The sequence below is a fragment of the Pelodiscus sinensis genome, chromosome 2 (assembly GCF_049634645.1).
Source record: "Pelodiscus sinensis isolate JC-2024 chromosome 2, ASM4963464v1, whole genome shotgun sequence".
NCBI lineage: Eukaryota > Metazoa > Chordata > Testudines > Trionychidae > Pelodiscus > Pelodiscus sinensis.
The window spans coordinates 37,859,940-37,877,022 of NC_134712.1; the positions used below are offsets into that span (position 1 = coordinate 37,859,940).

General features: G+C 42.3%; 1 protein-coding gene across 2 annotated transcripts in view; it reads right to left on the bottom strand.

Annotated features, from left to right (window-relative positions):
• Positions 1 to 3,740: 3,740 nt before the first annotated feature.
• Positions 3,741 to 17,083, bottom strand: part of ERICH5 (glutamate rich 5) — a 42,418-nt gene continuing 29,075 nt past the window's right edge. For both annotated transcript variants that reach the window (XR_001368335.3, XM_014574000.3), the window contains one exon: positions 3,741 to 8,745. Coding sequence is in view for 1 of the 2 variants with exons in the window: in XM_014574000.3 (XP_014429486.2) it covers positions 8,723 to 8,745 (23 nt within the window). In the remaining variant the exon portion in view is untranslated. The remainder of the gene's footprint in view (positions 8,746 to 17,083) is intronic.

The window sequence follows — 17,083 nt, forward strand, 5'->3', positions numbered from 1 at the left end:
ACAGGGTTTTCCTGTGCTGTGGGAGTGTGTGTGTGTGTGTGTGTGTGTGTTGGCAGGGGATTTTTTGCACTGTTTTTTTTGTTGCTTGCTCAATCAAAAAAGTTCCTAGAGCCTCGTTGAAATGTGTGTGTGTGTGTGTGTATGTTTTTGCTCAACCAAAATTGCTGTGGGGCCCTGTCGAAACTGTTCTAATTGGGCCCTTCCCCTACTTGTGCTCATGTACTCCCTTGGGGCTTTTTCAGGATGCTCTTTCATTCCCTCCCCACAAAAATTAGTGTAAAGGGCCTGGCCCATACAATTCAGGCATTGCCCACAGATTATCACACTAAATGCACCCGTTGGGGCCATTCCTCCAATACTGCTTCTACCTGCAGAGGGGAACAGGCCCCCTCCTCTTCGTGCAGCACCTTCTGTTCCTCAGTTTCCCACATCTCCCTCACCAGGGTTGAGGTCTCCTTTTCAGGAGATTGCTCCCCAGAGCAGCCCATTTGTGCCTCCTGTCTGTGGGAAGGTATAGGATTACCCATTACCCCCAGATATGCTTCCCATCTTTGTCCCCACAGGGTTAGGACACTGCCCTGAAACATGCCCTTGTTCCCCACACCCGTAGCACTGACAGCTATGCTTCTGTCTCCCTCGGGAGAGGGAAACTCTTGCCTTTCCCTGAGGCTCCCCTCTTGCTCTCCATGGCAGATTGGGCCCAGTTCCGATCTATCACCACAGGGTACAGTAGCTGATCCAATACCCCCACCCACTTCCACCACAATCTGCCCCTCAGTTCCAGCTGCACCTGGGCAGGACCTCTTGTCCCCCTGGACACATTCTAGCATCATCTGTGCTCAAGGGACCATCCAGTGTGGCCTCACCAGCCTCTCCTTCTGGCTTAGAGAAGCACACCCTGGCTCCTTGCTCCTCTCTCTTTGCTGCCCCTCTGGCTGCCTTATATAGCCCTCTGCTACTGAGGTCACAGCTGCTTCTAATGGCCCTTCAAGCCTGGGCTTGCTCAGCTGGTTCTAATTGACCTTTTCAGCCAGGCTATAGTGGCAGAGCTCTGACTTAGCCAGCAGTCTGCCAGGGTGGCTGCGTCTAGAGTGGAAAGCTTTTGCGGAAAAACTTGCCAACTGTCTACACTGGCTGCTTGAATTTGCGCAAGAACACTGATGCTCTCATGTAAGATTGTCAGTGTTCTTGCGCAAATACTATGCTGCTCCTGCTCGGGAAAAAGCCCTTTTGTGCAAATGCTTTTGCGCAAGAGGGCCAGTGTAGACAGCTAAAAACTGTTTTGCACAAAAAAGCCCCGATGGCGAAAATGGTGATCGGGGCTTTCTTGCGCAAAACTGCGTCTAAATTGGCACAGACACTTTTCTGCAAAAAGTGCTTTTGCGCAAAATCGTCCGTGCCAATCTAGACTCTCTTTTCCACAAATGCTTTTAACAGAAAAACTTTTCCATTAAAAGAATTTGCGGAAAATCATGCCAGTCTAGACGTAGCCAGCGTGTCTAGACTATAGGCTTTTTTTTTTTTAAGTGGCCTTTTTTCAAAAAAAACTTCCTCTGCATCTAGATTGCCACCGCGTTCTTTTGAAATTAAATTGAAAGAACGGGGCGGTTTTGTCGATTGTGGTAAACCTCATTTTACAAGGAATAATGCCATTTTTTCAAAGTGCTCTTTCGAATAAAAGGCGTTCTTGAATGCAAACAGGGCTTTTTCAAAAGAGAGCATCCAGACTGCGTGGGTGTTCTCTTTCGAAAAAGCAGCTCACTTTTTCGAAAAGTGGTTGCAGTCTAGACACTCTCTTTTGAAAGAGGCTTTTTTGAAAGATTCTCTCGAAAAAGCCTCTTTTAAAAGAGGCTTGTAGTCTAGACATAGCCTCACAGTGCAAGTATAAGACGTGGAAATAAATGCATGACTGTACGCTGGGTGTTGGTAGAAGGGCTTTTGCTTCATCGACCATGGAAGGCTGTTTGAGCAGAAAGCACTGCCGGGAAGAGACTGGGTCCACCTGACCAGACAGAGGAGGAACATCTTCACTACCAACTTGCCAACTTAGTGAGGGAATACTAAATGAGGTTGAAGGGAGGCAGGTAATAAGCATAAAGAAAGACTACCTTGACATGTCTGTATGGTGGGAGGGACATGGGGAAAATATAATAAGGTTGTAGGAGCAACAAGAAGGAAGTCTGGGGGAGGGGTCTGCTTGCCATCTAAGTTGTGTCTACCCAAATGCAAGGAGTCTGAGGAATAAATAGGAAGGAGCTGGATATATAAGTACATCAGATAAATCATGATTTAATTGGCAACAGAAATTTGGTGAGAGAAATCTCATGATAAATTAGATGTATTTACATCAGCAGGACCTGATAAAATTTGCCCCGTGGTCCTTAAGGAACTAGTGAAAGCATTCTAAGAACCATTAGCAGTCATCTTCAAAAACTCATGGAGGACAGGTGAAGTCCCAGCAAATTGTTTATCTTTAAAGGGGGAACAAAGAGGACCCAGAATTGCAACTCAGCATAACTTTAATAAATGGAAAGATAATGGAACAATTATTAAAATACTATCTCCCAGTGGTTCCCAGGAAGGGGTACAGCTACCTCTGGGGGTACACAGAGGTCTTCAAGGGGTACATCAACTCATCTAGATGTTAGTTTTACAACATGCTACCTAAAAAGCACTAGCAAAGTCAGTCCAAACTAAAATGACACACAATTTCATTGCCTAAAGACAGCATACTGTGGAAAGGTGACATATGTACTCTTTTCAGGAAGGAATTTTTATCTCACAGTATGTTCACCTTACACCGTAGGTATGCTTGCAAGCCACACACCCCTAACTAGTTGGCTATGTCTACACTGGCGCGATCTTGCGCCAGAAATATGCAAATGAGGCTAAGCGTGGCATATCGCCGAGCCTCATCTGAATATCTAATGAGCAGCCATTTTGTGGAAGAGGCTCTTGTGCTAGAAGGAGCATTTGCACTGCCCCTTCTTGCGTAAGAAAAACCCTCTTGCGCAATGCCGTTATTCCTGAAAATAATCAGCGTAACGGCATTGCGCAAGAGGGTATTTCTTGCGCAAGAAGGGGCAGTGTAGACACTCCTTCTGGTGCAAGAGCCTCTTCCACAAAAATGGTGGCTCATTAGATATGCAAATGAGGCTCGGCAATATTCCATGCTTAGCCTCATTTGCATATTACTGGCGCAAGATTGCGCCAGTGTAGACATAGCCGTTATGTTTATAATATACCTTTTTACAAGTTAAAAACACTATAAATCACCCAAGGTTAAAGTTTACCATTCAGCTTTTTACCTTGTTTTCCTGATATCATGGTATGGCTCTTATTTTTTAACACAGTATTCCAAACCAGTTGGACCATCAAGGCACTACCTACTTTGTTCCAGGTTAGAATGTCTATATATCTTATTGCAGCAGTAAAATATGTGCAGGTTGAATATAAAAACTGGTTAAGGTTTTAAGGTACAATGCAGCTGCACAAAATATGTATTACAAGCCAATGATGAAACATAGATCCTTTGTAAGAAATGTTAAGTATTTTTATGTAGTTGGTGAATTACTATATCTATATGAACTCTGGGAAAAAATATCTACATGTTGGGAGTAAGATTTGTTTTAATCAACAAAAGAGGATCTAGCTGTGCAGAGTTCCTTGCAAACTCTGGATCCAAATTTGTATAAAGATTTTGATTTACTATTAAAATAATTATTCAAAAACATTGTAAATGTGTTTAATTTTTTTATTTTTAAAATTAAATTACAGTATACTTATCACCTCATTTTATTTTGAAAGGCAAAAAGAGCAAGAACACTTCCACTGTATTTTAATCCAAAATTCTTCAATACGAAAAATGGCTACCATAGGATATGTCATTTTTAGGCCTTAAACCAGCAAAGTACATAAATATAGGAGTAGTCATTGATTTCAATGGAATTATTATTCATGTGCTTAAAATTGGACACTTACAAAAGGGCTTCGTTTTGGAGCCTTTACATGCACAATATTAACAATTCAGTTTGCAATATGCAGTTATAACACATTTACTATTTTAATACTAGGTCAATCACATTTGAGCATCTTTTAAAAAAAGGCTTATCTATAGGCTTGGGAGTACTAGATTTTTATTGGTGAATGTTGGTAAAGATCAATTTCACTATCTATAGGTATAGAAACTGATGGAAAATATTTCCATTGATAATGAAACTTTGCAGAAATGGCAAGTAAGAACAAATGCTATGTGAGAACTTAAGAGTTTGATTTTAGGATATATGCTGTGATGTCGATATTTTGTGTTTTAAGAGTTATAAATCCTTAACTTTTTGAATCTCAAAACGTACTGTCATAACATAATTGTCTGACCCGCCCATCAATGGATATTCCCAACCCATAATTTCCTGCAACTGTGAAAACATTAAAATAAAAATATATAAAATGTCAAAAATATATTTTAAAAAAATCAAATTCTGCCACTCCTACTTACTTAATAAATTAATTTGAAGGAAAATCAAATTTTAAATAAGTTTCTGGTATAGTATGCTCTTTAGTATTTCCCCCAAATAGTTAAATTCCCAAGAGAAAAACAAAGCAGAATAAACAAAGCAGAAATAAAAATCAGTGTACATAATCTAGCTTTAATAAAACTATCATCCTTAGCAAAATGAATCCTCAATTGAAAGCACTCGTGCTTAGAGCGTCTCTCCCTTGTTGAGATAAACTGCAACTACCATATTTATTTTGAAAAGATATATGAAATATCTTAATCTGGCTAAGCAGACTGCAAAATAGTTCTATAAGTAAGAGACATTCTCACTCTGTTCCTAACACAATATGTGCATGTGCACACACAGTGGATAAGAGTCAAACTACAATAAAATATCTAGGAAGAGGCTGAATGAACTTCCTATCTGATCTTGCTCATGAATGTGGTTATTCATAAGGTTACCCTTGTTGGGTTACCCTTGTTGACCAATCCCTGATCCCTCTGGCATGAAATGATCTACAAATCCTTGGTTGGAACTTGGAACCTATGTCTGTCAGCATGAGTCCAAGGATGTGATACTAGCTCTTTCTACAAATGTTTCTGAAAATGGCTTTCGAGACTGGTATAGATTAAATCTTCTTTAAGGTGCACAGCATAACTCCATACATAGGTAGGCCTTGTAAACGTATCACACCAGCAAATATGAACACTAGTCTTTAACATGCTGTAACCCCAATTTGATCCAAGACCCAGTTTCTGTCCTCAGCAATCTCCTTCATTTCACTATGATTTCAGAAGGATATGTCAGGACATATTTGGCCTTCCGGCCTTCAGAGTGTATAGATGCTTGCAAGACAACTGTGTATAATTTGGTATCTTAGAGAACATTGGCATTACTAGCACTAGAATGTTAATGCTTGTCTTATTTCTGGAGGTAGTGATAGTGTAATTCAGAGAGTAAAAATAGTTTTTGTGGCAGTTTGTTTTCCACACCCAGTCAGAGAAGCTCTTCTACTTTTAGAATGGATGGGATGAAGTGAAATCTAAGCTAGTTGTAATCATGACATAGAGAAGGAAGTGACTGTAGAGGCTAGTATTGCTGAGACATTGGCAGTCTTACAGTCCTTTTTCTTATGATTAAAAGTTGCTAAATTACTAGAAAAAAGTTGTGTGGTGTGATGCATATGGGTGCTCTCACTCATTTCTTTTAAGAGGCCACTGCTGTGCAGTTTGTGCCATGGTAAGGGGATTGTCTGTGTAATCAATAGGTTATCTTAATTATGTATAAAGCACATTTTAAAAGCTAATGCAGCTCCTCTGCTGCTGCTACTACCACTGGCCTTGCTTACCGGAATGCCTACTAGTAATTACTGCTAGTATATTTCAACTCTTTAAAATGTTTAATAATTCTGTTCCAATAGTGGAATTCTACATATGAAAAAAGTAACAAGGTAACTTACTTTGACTTTTTAGTCCAATATTAGAGAACAAGTAGAAAGGCCCCAGCAATATCCAATCTTAGAAATTTTAAAGAAAAAATTAAATTATTCTTTTTAGCTATAAGTGTTTTGTAAAAGCTGCAGCATTTTTAAACAGCTGCATATTCCATAGAAAATAACTAATTACATCTGTTTCATAGTATGAATCGCAAAGAACGTAGAACCTCATCAAAATAACTGTGACTTGACACAATAAGTAGGCTGCAAATAAGGATAATGGGTATTCTAAAATGGATGTTTTTTCCTCCCTCAATCAAAACAGTAGATTTTAATAGTCTGAGCAGAACATTAAGAAACAATACTGTAAGAAATAACACAATCAATATTAGCTGAAGTGACAATTGAAAGGCAAAGGATAGGAATCAAACATTTAACACAAACCAAAGCCATCTGTTGAAGGTATCTTTAACACTTATACGAAAAACTCCTAAATGGAGCCAGTAAGTGCTTACCCATTCTGAAAAATCTCACCTTTCCTCCTTGACTGCAGTCCTCTGATTTCTTATGCCAAAGGGTTTTGCAAACAGTCCCAGTCATAATCAGTAGTGTCTTGCTTCCTATTCAGTATCAGGACAGATTTGTCCCCTAGCACATCCATGAAAACAACTACCTGTATTTCAAGGCTTGTTTACACAGGAAGTTTATGTTGAAAGTCTTCATTATTCAAGTTCAGCTTCAGGAGAGCTATTTAGCATATTGTAAAGGAAGTAAAAATCCACACAATATACTTTTATTTTTGAAAGATAACACTATCATTAAAATGTAACTAGAATGCACATAATTTGAGAGCAGGAGGCTTCCTCCATTTATAATTATTTTAGAAACTATAGAGTCTCTAATTGTAGTTTTATTAATAATTTGCATCTACCGTATTTTCCGGCGTATAAGGCGACTGGGGGTATAAGACGACCCCCTAATTTTCTAGTTAAAACATAGGTTTTCACCTATACTCGCCGTATAAGACTACCCCCCCTTAAGAGGCCAACCGGCAGCGCCCCAGCTGCTCTGCCCCAGGGTCCACAACAAAAGCCTGGTCTTCTGGGGGGGGGGGGGGGGCACTAGCTGCGCCCTCCCCCCCCAGCAGACCAGGGACATGGGGAGCAAAGCCTCAGAGGCGCGGGACCTCTCCGCCTCCCCGGCTTTGCTCCCGGTGCCCTTGGTCTGCTGGGGACCATCCCCAGCAGACCAGGGACACTGGGAGCAAAGCCTCTGAGGACGCTGGCAGCGGGACAGCCGCGGCGCATCTGGGCTGTCCCGCTGCCGGCTTCCCCCGAGGCTTTGCAAAGCCGCGGAGGTGTGCCTGGGCTGCCCCGCTGCCGGAGCCCCTCCACGGCTTTGCTCCGCGTCTTCCTGGTCTGCAGACCAGGGAGACGCAGAGCAGCTTTTCTCGCCCCGGAGTACACGGGCGGCGGGACTGCGAGGTCCCACAGTCCGTGTCCTCTGGGGCGAGAAAAGCCCCGTTCGTACCTGCAAGTCGGGGACTACCTATATGTTTATACCCGGCGTATAAGATGACCCCCGATTTTTGGGGGATGTTTTTCAGTATAAAAAGTCGTCTTATACGCCGGAAAATACGGTAAGTTTTAGCAATTGCTTAGTTCCTTTTATAATTTTTTAGGTGTGACAAGGCTGATGCTATGAGCATAAAATATATAAAAAATATTTAAATGCTTTCTTCCACTGCATTGCAATAGTTACCAAGTGAGGCTACGCCTACAGAGCAGGCTTCTTGCGCAAGAACTGTTTTGCGGAAGAGTTCTTGTGCAAAAGATCTTCCGCAAGAGTGCATCCACACTGCCATGTGCTTTTGCACAAGAGATGTGCTTTTGGAGGAGAACGTCCATGGCAGTGTGGACGCTCTCTTGCACAAGAAAGCTCTGATGGCCATTTTAGCCATAGGGGTTTCTTGCGTAAGAAATTCATATTGCCTGTCTACACTGCCTTCTTGTGGAAGAGCTCTTGCGCAAGAGGGCTTATTCCTCGTGAGGAAAGGAATAACTCTTCCAGAAGAAGCCCTGTTTTCCGATGCTGCACTGTAAATTTACTTGCGCAAGAACACTCGTGCAGTGTAGACAGCCGTTCTTGCGCAAAAAGCCTACAGTATAGACGTAGCCTTTATGTACTATTTCTGTCCTATTGGTAACCATTTTTTAAAGTCACCAAAAATATTTTCCAACAAAGGGTGTCATACCCTATGAATTCTTTATTTTCTTGAAAAACTGATTGTTGCATTAAGCCAGGTCCTGTTAAATGAGCACTCTTCAGGTTCTAATCCCATCTACATCTAAACACTTGAGCAACTTGCCTGTGTAAAGTTTAGGATAAGGACTGGACCCATGTTTCTGATCTCAACCTATCAAATAACATTGAAAAAACATACAGTACTATATCTTTTGAATTCTGTATAATGCTAGTTGATACCAGTTATAACAGTTCCTCTGATTTTAAGGAACTGTTTTATATGACAATTCCGCTCTATTAACAGTGAATAGAAGGCACTCTATGGCAGATAGGTAAAAAGTTCATACAATTACTTGTTGAAGTCTTGGCAACTTGACTTCAGGAAAAATACTTTTTTTCCCCTCGGGCCCCTTGTTAATGCTTATAGCAAAGTCCATAGAAGCTTCCACAAAATCTCAATATTTTCTCACAAAAGCCATTAGATTAAAGAATGTTCATTTGGGCAGCTGCTAGAACCAAGAAGAGGACATCCATATAGACCTGACTCTCATTCTTCATTTTTCTTTGCCTCTGAAAATGAAATAAAAAAGTTAACTTGTGATGCGCTGATTATTATGATATATGTTAAAGGGGCACTTATCTTGAGAGTACCTTTAAATACTATGTCCTGAATAGTTTGCCACTCTGCTAAAATATTTTGAGAGAACCACTATCCATCCTTAGCAATCCCCATCCTCTCCATCCCCCTCCTCTTTGTGCATATTTTAGTTGCACTGCTGCTGTTACTAGCAAACACCTTCTTGCAAAGATTAACAAAAACTACGTATGTGAAAGGTCCTCTCAGTCATCTGCATGGTTTGTGTCATGCAGTGATCTATCAACACACCAGTGACACTGGTTGGATACAAATGAACAACTTAAGGGAGAATCAGTGTGGGCATGCTGTTGTGTATCACGCCAACCACAATCTGATCTTGCTATTTTATGTCCCAAAAAATTATCCCGTTAAAAAAAATATTTTTAAAGACATAATTATTCATGGAGTTGCTGCCACATATCGGGTTTCATGTGGCTAATGCCTTTGAGACAATGGCATTGGTCATGTATGCTGGTTGCTTGTTGGGCTAGCGAACTGAAGGCAATTGTTAAAAATTATCAGAGAAAGACAGGAATTCACATCCTGCATTAGATTCTAGGACAGGGGCAGGGAACATTTTTAGAGCTGGGGGCTACTGATCCACAGAAAAATCAGTCAGGGGGCTGTGCACAAATGAGAAGCAAAAACCCCCAAACCATCACTGATGTGGCCCCCAAATGAGAAGCAGAAAGACACTCCCCACATTTCCCTTGCACACCAGAGCCTCGGTGGGCTCGATCGGGGCTTTATTGCGCAAAACAAATCTGAACTGTCTACACTGGCCCTTTTGCGCAAAAGCTTTGCGCAAAAGGGACTTTTGCCCGAATGGGAGCAGCATAGTAGAATTTGTGTGCTCCAGCCTCATGGGGACCATGGGGGCTGGAGTGCCAGCACAGGCTTCTAAATGCTGGGGGGGGGGAAGCCCTGAGCCTGGGGGGCTGGATCCAGGCAAGCCAGGGGCCGCATCCGGTCCCTGGGCCTTAGGTTCCCCATCCCTGCTCTAGGGTCATCTATTCCAGTATATCCTGTCTCTGAGATAGGGTTGTAAAAGCCATATAAATGTGCAATCTCTTTGAATCTTGCTAAATTTTTGTCCTGAAAGACATTCTGTGGTAGGGAGTCATGCAGTTCAATTACACGTTGTATGACAAAGTATTTCCTTTTAGCAGTTTAGAATTTCCACCTTTTAATTTCATGGAATATTCCCTTTGTTTTTGTGTTATGAGACAAGGAAATCAAATAGATATTCTCATTTTACCTTTGCTAGGCCATTTATTATTTTACAGACTTTCATCATATCCCCTCTTATTCATATCTAAAGGTAACAATTCCATCTTCATATGAGATTTTTCAATGCCCTGATCATTCTTGTCACCCATCTCTGAGTGCCCTCTGATTCTCCAAAATCCTTGTTGAAATGAGGTGAACGGTGCCACAAGGTATTCAAGATAAAGCCACACCAATGAGTCATATAACAGCATTATATTCTTTGTACTATTCACCATCACATTCCTTATGAGTCCTAACATATTATTTGCTTTTTGACCACAGTTGTACATTGAGCAGAGGTCTCCACTGTGCCATCCACAATGATAATAAGGCTTTGCAAAAGCTCAGAAGTGTTATGCTGAGACATGCAGCATGAAAGACAAATTCTGGCCACTTTGTCCAAAAACTTATCCTTGGCAATCAATTATTTAAAGTGACAAACATTTCTAGAGCTTTAGAAACAGAGGTGTCATTGAACACAGATACTATATTCACCAGACTTCGGTAGTCACAACACATATGGTCACAACACTTTGGTTCTACAGAATGGCCTAGCAATTTAAAAAAAAAAAAAAAAAAAAAAAAGGAAATTGGCATTTCATGGCATTGTACAAACTGACAACATATTACACCCCATCACAAAAGTGTGAAAAGGAAGTGAGCACTCTATACTAGAAGTTGTGTCCACAACAGTATTTAAATATCAAATCTGCAACTACTGGCAAAATTTTTGTAAATTTACCAAACTGTTTATCCATTATGCCACCTGCCTTTCAGTGTTTATTACCCTTTGTGAAAAGCTGTTCATTATCCTGTAACACTAAAATGTACAAACTGGCTACATCTAGACTGGCATGATTTTCCGGAAATGCTTTTAACGGAAAAGTTTTCTGTTAAAAGCATTTGCGGAAAAGAGTGTCTAGATTGGCACGAACGCTATTCCGCAAAAGCACTTTTGCACAAAAGCATCCGTGGCCAATCTAGACGCTCTTTTGCACAAAAAAGCCCCGATCGCCATTCTTGCGATCGGGGCTTTTTTGCGCAAAACAAATCTGAGCGGTCTACACTGGCCCTTTTGCACAAAAGCTTTGCGCAAAAGGGACTTTTGCCCGAACGGGAGCAGCATAGTATTTCTGCAAGAAGCACTAATTTCTTACATGAGATCGTCAGTGTTCTTGCGGAAATTCAAGCGGCCAGTGTAGACAGCTGGCAAGTTTTTCCGCAAAAGCAGCTGCTTTTGCAGAAAAGCTTGCCAGTCTAGACGCAGCCACAATGTTTCCCTCAGTAAACTTAACTGAAGCAAATTCATGCACATAAATGCCTAAAGCATAATCCAGAACTTGCTGCAGATGTGAGTGACAGTAAGCTCCCAGAAGCTATTCTCTATTGGCTTGAATGGAGACCAGTACAACACATTACTGGACTAAGTGCATGTCTACACAGCAGGGCTAAAGCCAAAATAAGCTATGCAACTTGAGCTATGTCAGTTGCATAGCTTGAGTCAAAATAGCTTATTTGAGCTTCTGGCACTGTCTACACAGCAGGAAGTCGGAGGTAGGGCACTCTTCCTCTAACTTGCCTTACTCCTCATAAAATGAGGGTTACAGGAGTTGGAGTAAGAAGTCCTCCAGTTCAACATTATTTTGCCATTATGTTGAAATAATTGCTTGTAGTGTTGATGAGGACTATGTTATTTCGGAATAAGGTTAGTTATTCCAAAATAACACTGCTGTGTAGACATACACTATGGGAGGACTGGACCAGTGCTATTCTGCATGATCAGATATAGATTTAAAATCAGACTGACATTAACCAGATTATTATTTAAGGTGCTAGAATATTCAAGTGACTTTAAAATAAATTATTGGAGGGTCTCAGTTCTGTTTAGTGAGACCTAAAACAAGCTAAACAAGCTAAAAACAAGAATAAAAAGAAGCAGCCCTGACACAAAAGTCCAAACCAGAACACGTAGAATGAGAAAAATACCTCTGGAAAATCAAATCACCAACAATATTATGTTTTTAATTTAATTGAGAGATTGAAGCAATGCTGGTTTTTTATCAGACAGCCAGAGTTAAACAGAATTTTCTTCCTCCTTTTTGCTTGGAAGACCAAGTGGCTTTAGCTATATGGGAAATATTAGGCCATCCTAGGATTTGTACTTGGAATCTGAAGAAACTAGGAACCTTGAAAATACAGGTTTTCTGCTGAGAGGATGGTCCAGTGATTAGGTGCTAACATAGCAAGCAGGAGACTGAAGACCAGTTTCTTACTGTGTCACTTAATTTGTGGCTCTGGACAAGTCACTTAAGGTACGTCTAGACTACATGCCTCTGGCGACAGAGGCATGTAGATTAGGCTACCCGACAGAGTAAAATGAAGCGGCGATTTAAATAATCGCCGCTTCATTTAAATTTACATGGCTGCCACGTTGAGCCGACAAACAGCTGATCAGCTGTTTGTCGGCTCAGCGCGATAGTCTGGACGCTCCCCTGCCGACATCAAAGGGAGTTGTCGACAACCTGGGGCATACCTGGGTTGTCGACAACTCCCTTTGATGTCGGCAGGGGAGCGTCCAGACTATCGCGCTGAGCCGACAAACAGCTGATCAGCTGTTTGTCGGCTCAACGCGGCAGCCATGTAAATTTAAATGAAGCGGCGATTATTTAAATCGCCGCTTCATTTTACTCTGTCGGGTAGCCTAATCTACATGCCTCTGTCGCCAGAGGCATGTAGTCTAGACGTACCCTTAGTCTCTCTGTGCCCCAGTTCCTCATCTGTAAACTAGAGATAATGGAACAGGAGGCTGCAGACAGGGTGGTCTGATAGAGAGCACAAGAGATCCTGTCACTGATCAAGCTGCCAGGAGAGTGTATTAGCTTTGGCGTAAGTGAGCTTGCTGGACTGTTTGTTTGCATTTTGTTTCTGTTCTGTTGCAGTTGATTTCAGTTACTGTGGCAATTCGTATTGTGCAACTGGGAGTGTTTGATCTTCTGTTCTCTTGATTACTTTTGATCAGCCTCACTCAGCATTGGGATCAGCCTCCCCCGTGTGGCTAACAAGGGGGTAGGCCTGACCTAAGTGAGAAGGCTTTAAAAGCCACAGGCGGGACGACCAGGAGAGCAAAGCGGACAGGGGGCTGCAGACAGAGGAGTTTGAAAGAGGGGGTCCTAATATGGTTAAGAAGACTCGCAACAGCAGTGCCAGCACTGCTTCTTTCTCCTCGGCCTGCACCTGTAGCCAGACAGACCACCGGGCCATGGATGCCTCTATCCCAGCGGTTCCCAACTTTTTCCAGATGGGGACCCATTTTGACAGTTCAGGAAGACTTGGTGACCCAGGGCAATTCAAAAAATGTGTGAATGGCTCCTTAAGAGCCACCTGGCGACCCTTTTGAAATGTGATAGCAACCTATAGGTTGGGAAACCCTGCTCTAGCCAGATCCTGGTGTGGTTTTGCAGGGACTGTGGCTTGCAATTCCCACTTACTGAAATCCGGGCTGGGGAGACCATCCAATGTGAAAGGTGCCTGCTGGTGGAATTTCTCAGGAAGCAGGTGGGAGAACTATAGAAGGAGGTGGCTAGGCTGAGGAGCATCCGAATCCAAAAGGAATTCCTTGAGAGTATTCATGTGGAGACTGCTGAGGCTGAGGAAACTATCCCATTACAAAAGACTGAGGACACACCACTGGTGGAAGAGGAGATGGCTCCGATTCAGGGAGTCACTGGCAGCTGGTCATTTCTGGTAGCAGGCAGTGCTCCACCTCTGCTCCCAACCCACCCACCATGGTTCTGGAGAACCATTATGCTGTCCTGGATATGGGAGCTAAGGAATCACCCCCTAAAGCAGAAGAGGAAAAGCCTTGTACCCTCAAGGCTGGGAGGTCTGCAGCCACCACTGAAAGAAGGAAACGTAGGGTAGTGGTGTTTGGAGACTCTTCTGAGGGGGATGGAGGGACCCATCTGTTGCCCTGACATCTTGGGAGGTATGCTGCCTGCCAGGAGCCCATATCAGAGATGTTACAGAGGCATTATCGAGGATTATCCAACCCTATACTACTCATCCATGTGGACACAAATGATACTGCAAGGTGTGACCTTGAGCAGATCAAGAGTGACTACAAGACTCTGGGAGTACAGGTGAAGGAATTTGGAGCACTGGTGGTATTTTCTTCAGTCCTTCCTATTGAAGGTAGGGGCCCAGACAGAGACAGGTACATCTTGGAGGTGAGTGCCTGGCTGCAAAGACAGGAGGGTTTTGGCTTCCTTGTCCACAGGTTGCTGTTCAAAGAAGAAGGATTGCTAAGCAGGGATGGGGTTCAGCTTCCAAAGAAGGGAAAGAGAATATCTGGACACAGACTAGCTAATCTAGAGAGGAGGGCTTTAAACTAAGTTTGACAGAGGCAGGTGACCAAAGCCCACAGGTAAGTGAAAAACATGGAGACCTGGGAAATGGCTCAGAAATAGGAGGGAGCATGGGCTATAACAGCGGAGATAAAGGAGGGACAAGGCAGAACAAGAGGGCAAAATCAAATCAGTATCTTAGATGCCTGTATACAAATGCAAGGAGATGGGGAATAAGCAGGAAGAACTCGAAGTGCTAAATAAACACTGCTATGACATAGTTGATATCTCAGAAAGTTGGTGGGACAATACACATGACTGGAATATTGGACTAGAAGGATACAGCTTGCTTAGGAAGGATAAGCAGGGAAAAAAGGGAAGAGGTGTTGCCTTGTATATTAAAAATGCATACGCTTGGACTGGGGTTGAGATGGACATAGGAGACAGACTTGTTAAGAGTCTCTGGGTTAGGTTAAAAGGGGTAAAAATCAAGGGTGATGTCATGCTAAGGATCTACTATAGACCACCTATCCAGGCAAAAGAGGTAGCTGAGGCTTTTTGTAAACAACTAACAAAATCATCCAAAGCGCAGGACTTGGTGGTGATGGGAAATTTCAACTATCCAGACATATGTTGGGAAACTAACACAGCAAGGCACAGATTATCCAATAAGTTCTTGGACTGCACTGGAGATAATTTTTTATTTCAGAAAAGTGACAAAGCTACTGGGGGGAAACTGTTCTAGATTTGATTTTAACAAATAGGGAGGAACTGGCTGAAAATTTGAAAGTGAAAGGCAGCTTCAGTGAAAGTGATCATGAACTCACAGAGTTCATGATTCTAAGGAATGGTAGGGAGAGAACAGCAAAATAGAGACAATGGATTTGGGGAAGGCAGAATTTAGTAAACTCAGAGAGCTGGTAGGTAAAGTCCCATGGGAAGGAAGACTAAAAGGAAAAACAACTGAAGAGAGTTGGCAGTTTTTTTTTTTAAAAGAGACATTAAGGGCCCAAAAGCAATCTATTCCACTGTGTAGGAAAGATACAAAGTATGGCAAAAGACCACCTTGGCTTAACTAGGAGATCTTACATGACCTAAAAACAAAAAGGAGTCATATAAAAAGAGGAAACTAGGTCAAATTAGAAAGGACGAATATAAGCAAACAAAACAGGTATTCGGGGCAAGATTAGAAAGGAAAAGGTACAAAATGAGCTAAATCTAGCTAGAGACAGAAAAGATAACAAGACGTCGTTCTACAAATATATTGAAAACAACTGGAAGACCAAAAACAGACTAGGCCCATTGCTCAGTGAAGAGGGAAAAACAATAAAAGGAAAATTGGAAATGGCAGAGGTGCTTAATGACTTCTTTGTTTTGGTTTTCACCAAGTGTGATGGTGATCGGATGCCTAATATAGTGAATGCTAGTGGAAATGGGGTGGGTTCCGAAGTTAACATAAAAAAGAACAAGTTACAAATTACTTAGAAAAGTTAGATGTCTTCAAGTCACCAGGGTCTAATGAAATGTATACTAGAATACTCAAGGAGTGGATAGAGGAGGTATCTGAGCCTTTAGCTTTAAAAAGTCATGGAGGTCGGAAGAGATTCCAGAAGACTGGAAAATATAGTGCTCATCTATAAAAAGGGAAATAAGAACAACACAGGAAACTACAGACCAGTTAGTTTAACTTCTGAGACAGGAAAGATAATGGAGCAAGTAATTAAGGAATTAATCTGCAAACATTTGGAAGATAATAAGATGATAGGTAACAGTTAGCATGGATTTGTAGAGAACAAATCATGTCAAACCAATCTGATAGCTTTCTTTTATAGGAAAGCCTTGTGGATAAGGGAGAAGAGGTGATTGTGGTATACCTAGATTTTAATAAAGCATTTGGCAAGGTCTTGCATGTCCTTTTAATCAATAAACTAGGCAAATACAACTTAGATGAGGCTACTATAAGGTGTGTGCATAATGGGCTGAATAACCGTTCTCAGGAGATTAGTTATTAACGGTTCACAATCATGCTGGAAGGGCATAACAAGTGGGGTTCCACAGGGTCTGGTTTGGGACCGGTTCTGTTTAATATCTTCATCAGCAGTGGTGTCCAACCTTTTTAACCACAAGATCACTTTTTCAATTTAAGTGCAATGTATGATTTACCTCAAACCTAAATACCTCTACCCCACTTCTTTCCTGCCCTTTCTTTGAGGCCCTGCCCGTTCCACCCCTTCTCCGAGGCCTCACCCTACTCACTCCATTTCCCCCTCATCCTCCATTTTCACTCACTTTCAACAGGCTGGGATGGGGGGGCTGGGGTGCAGGCTCAGTTCTTGGGCCAAGGGGTTTGGAGTGTGGGAGGGACTCCAGGCTTGGCCAAGAGTGGGTGACTGGGGGTCAAGAAGGGGTTTCAGGGTGCAAGCTCTGGGAAGGCGTTTGGGTGCAGGAGGATTCACATCTGGGGCAGGAGTCTGGGTGTGGGAAGAGGTTAAGGGCTGGGACAGAGGTTCAAGAAGCAGGCTCTGGTGGGGCACTTTTTAACGGAGATGGCATCTGGGTGGTGGAGCAGTGGAGTTAAGGCAGAATTACTCTTGCCCTGGCCCTGCACCACTCCAGTAAGCAACTGGCATGTACAGCAATGGCTCCATGCTGCCAGGTT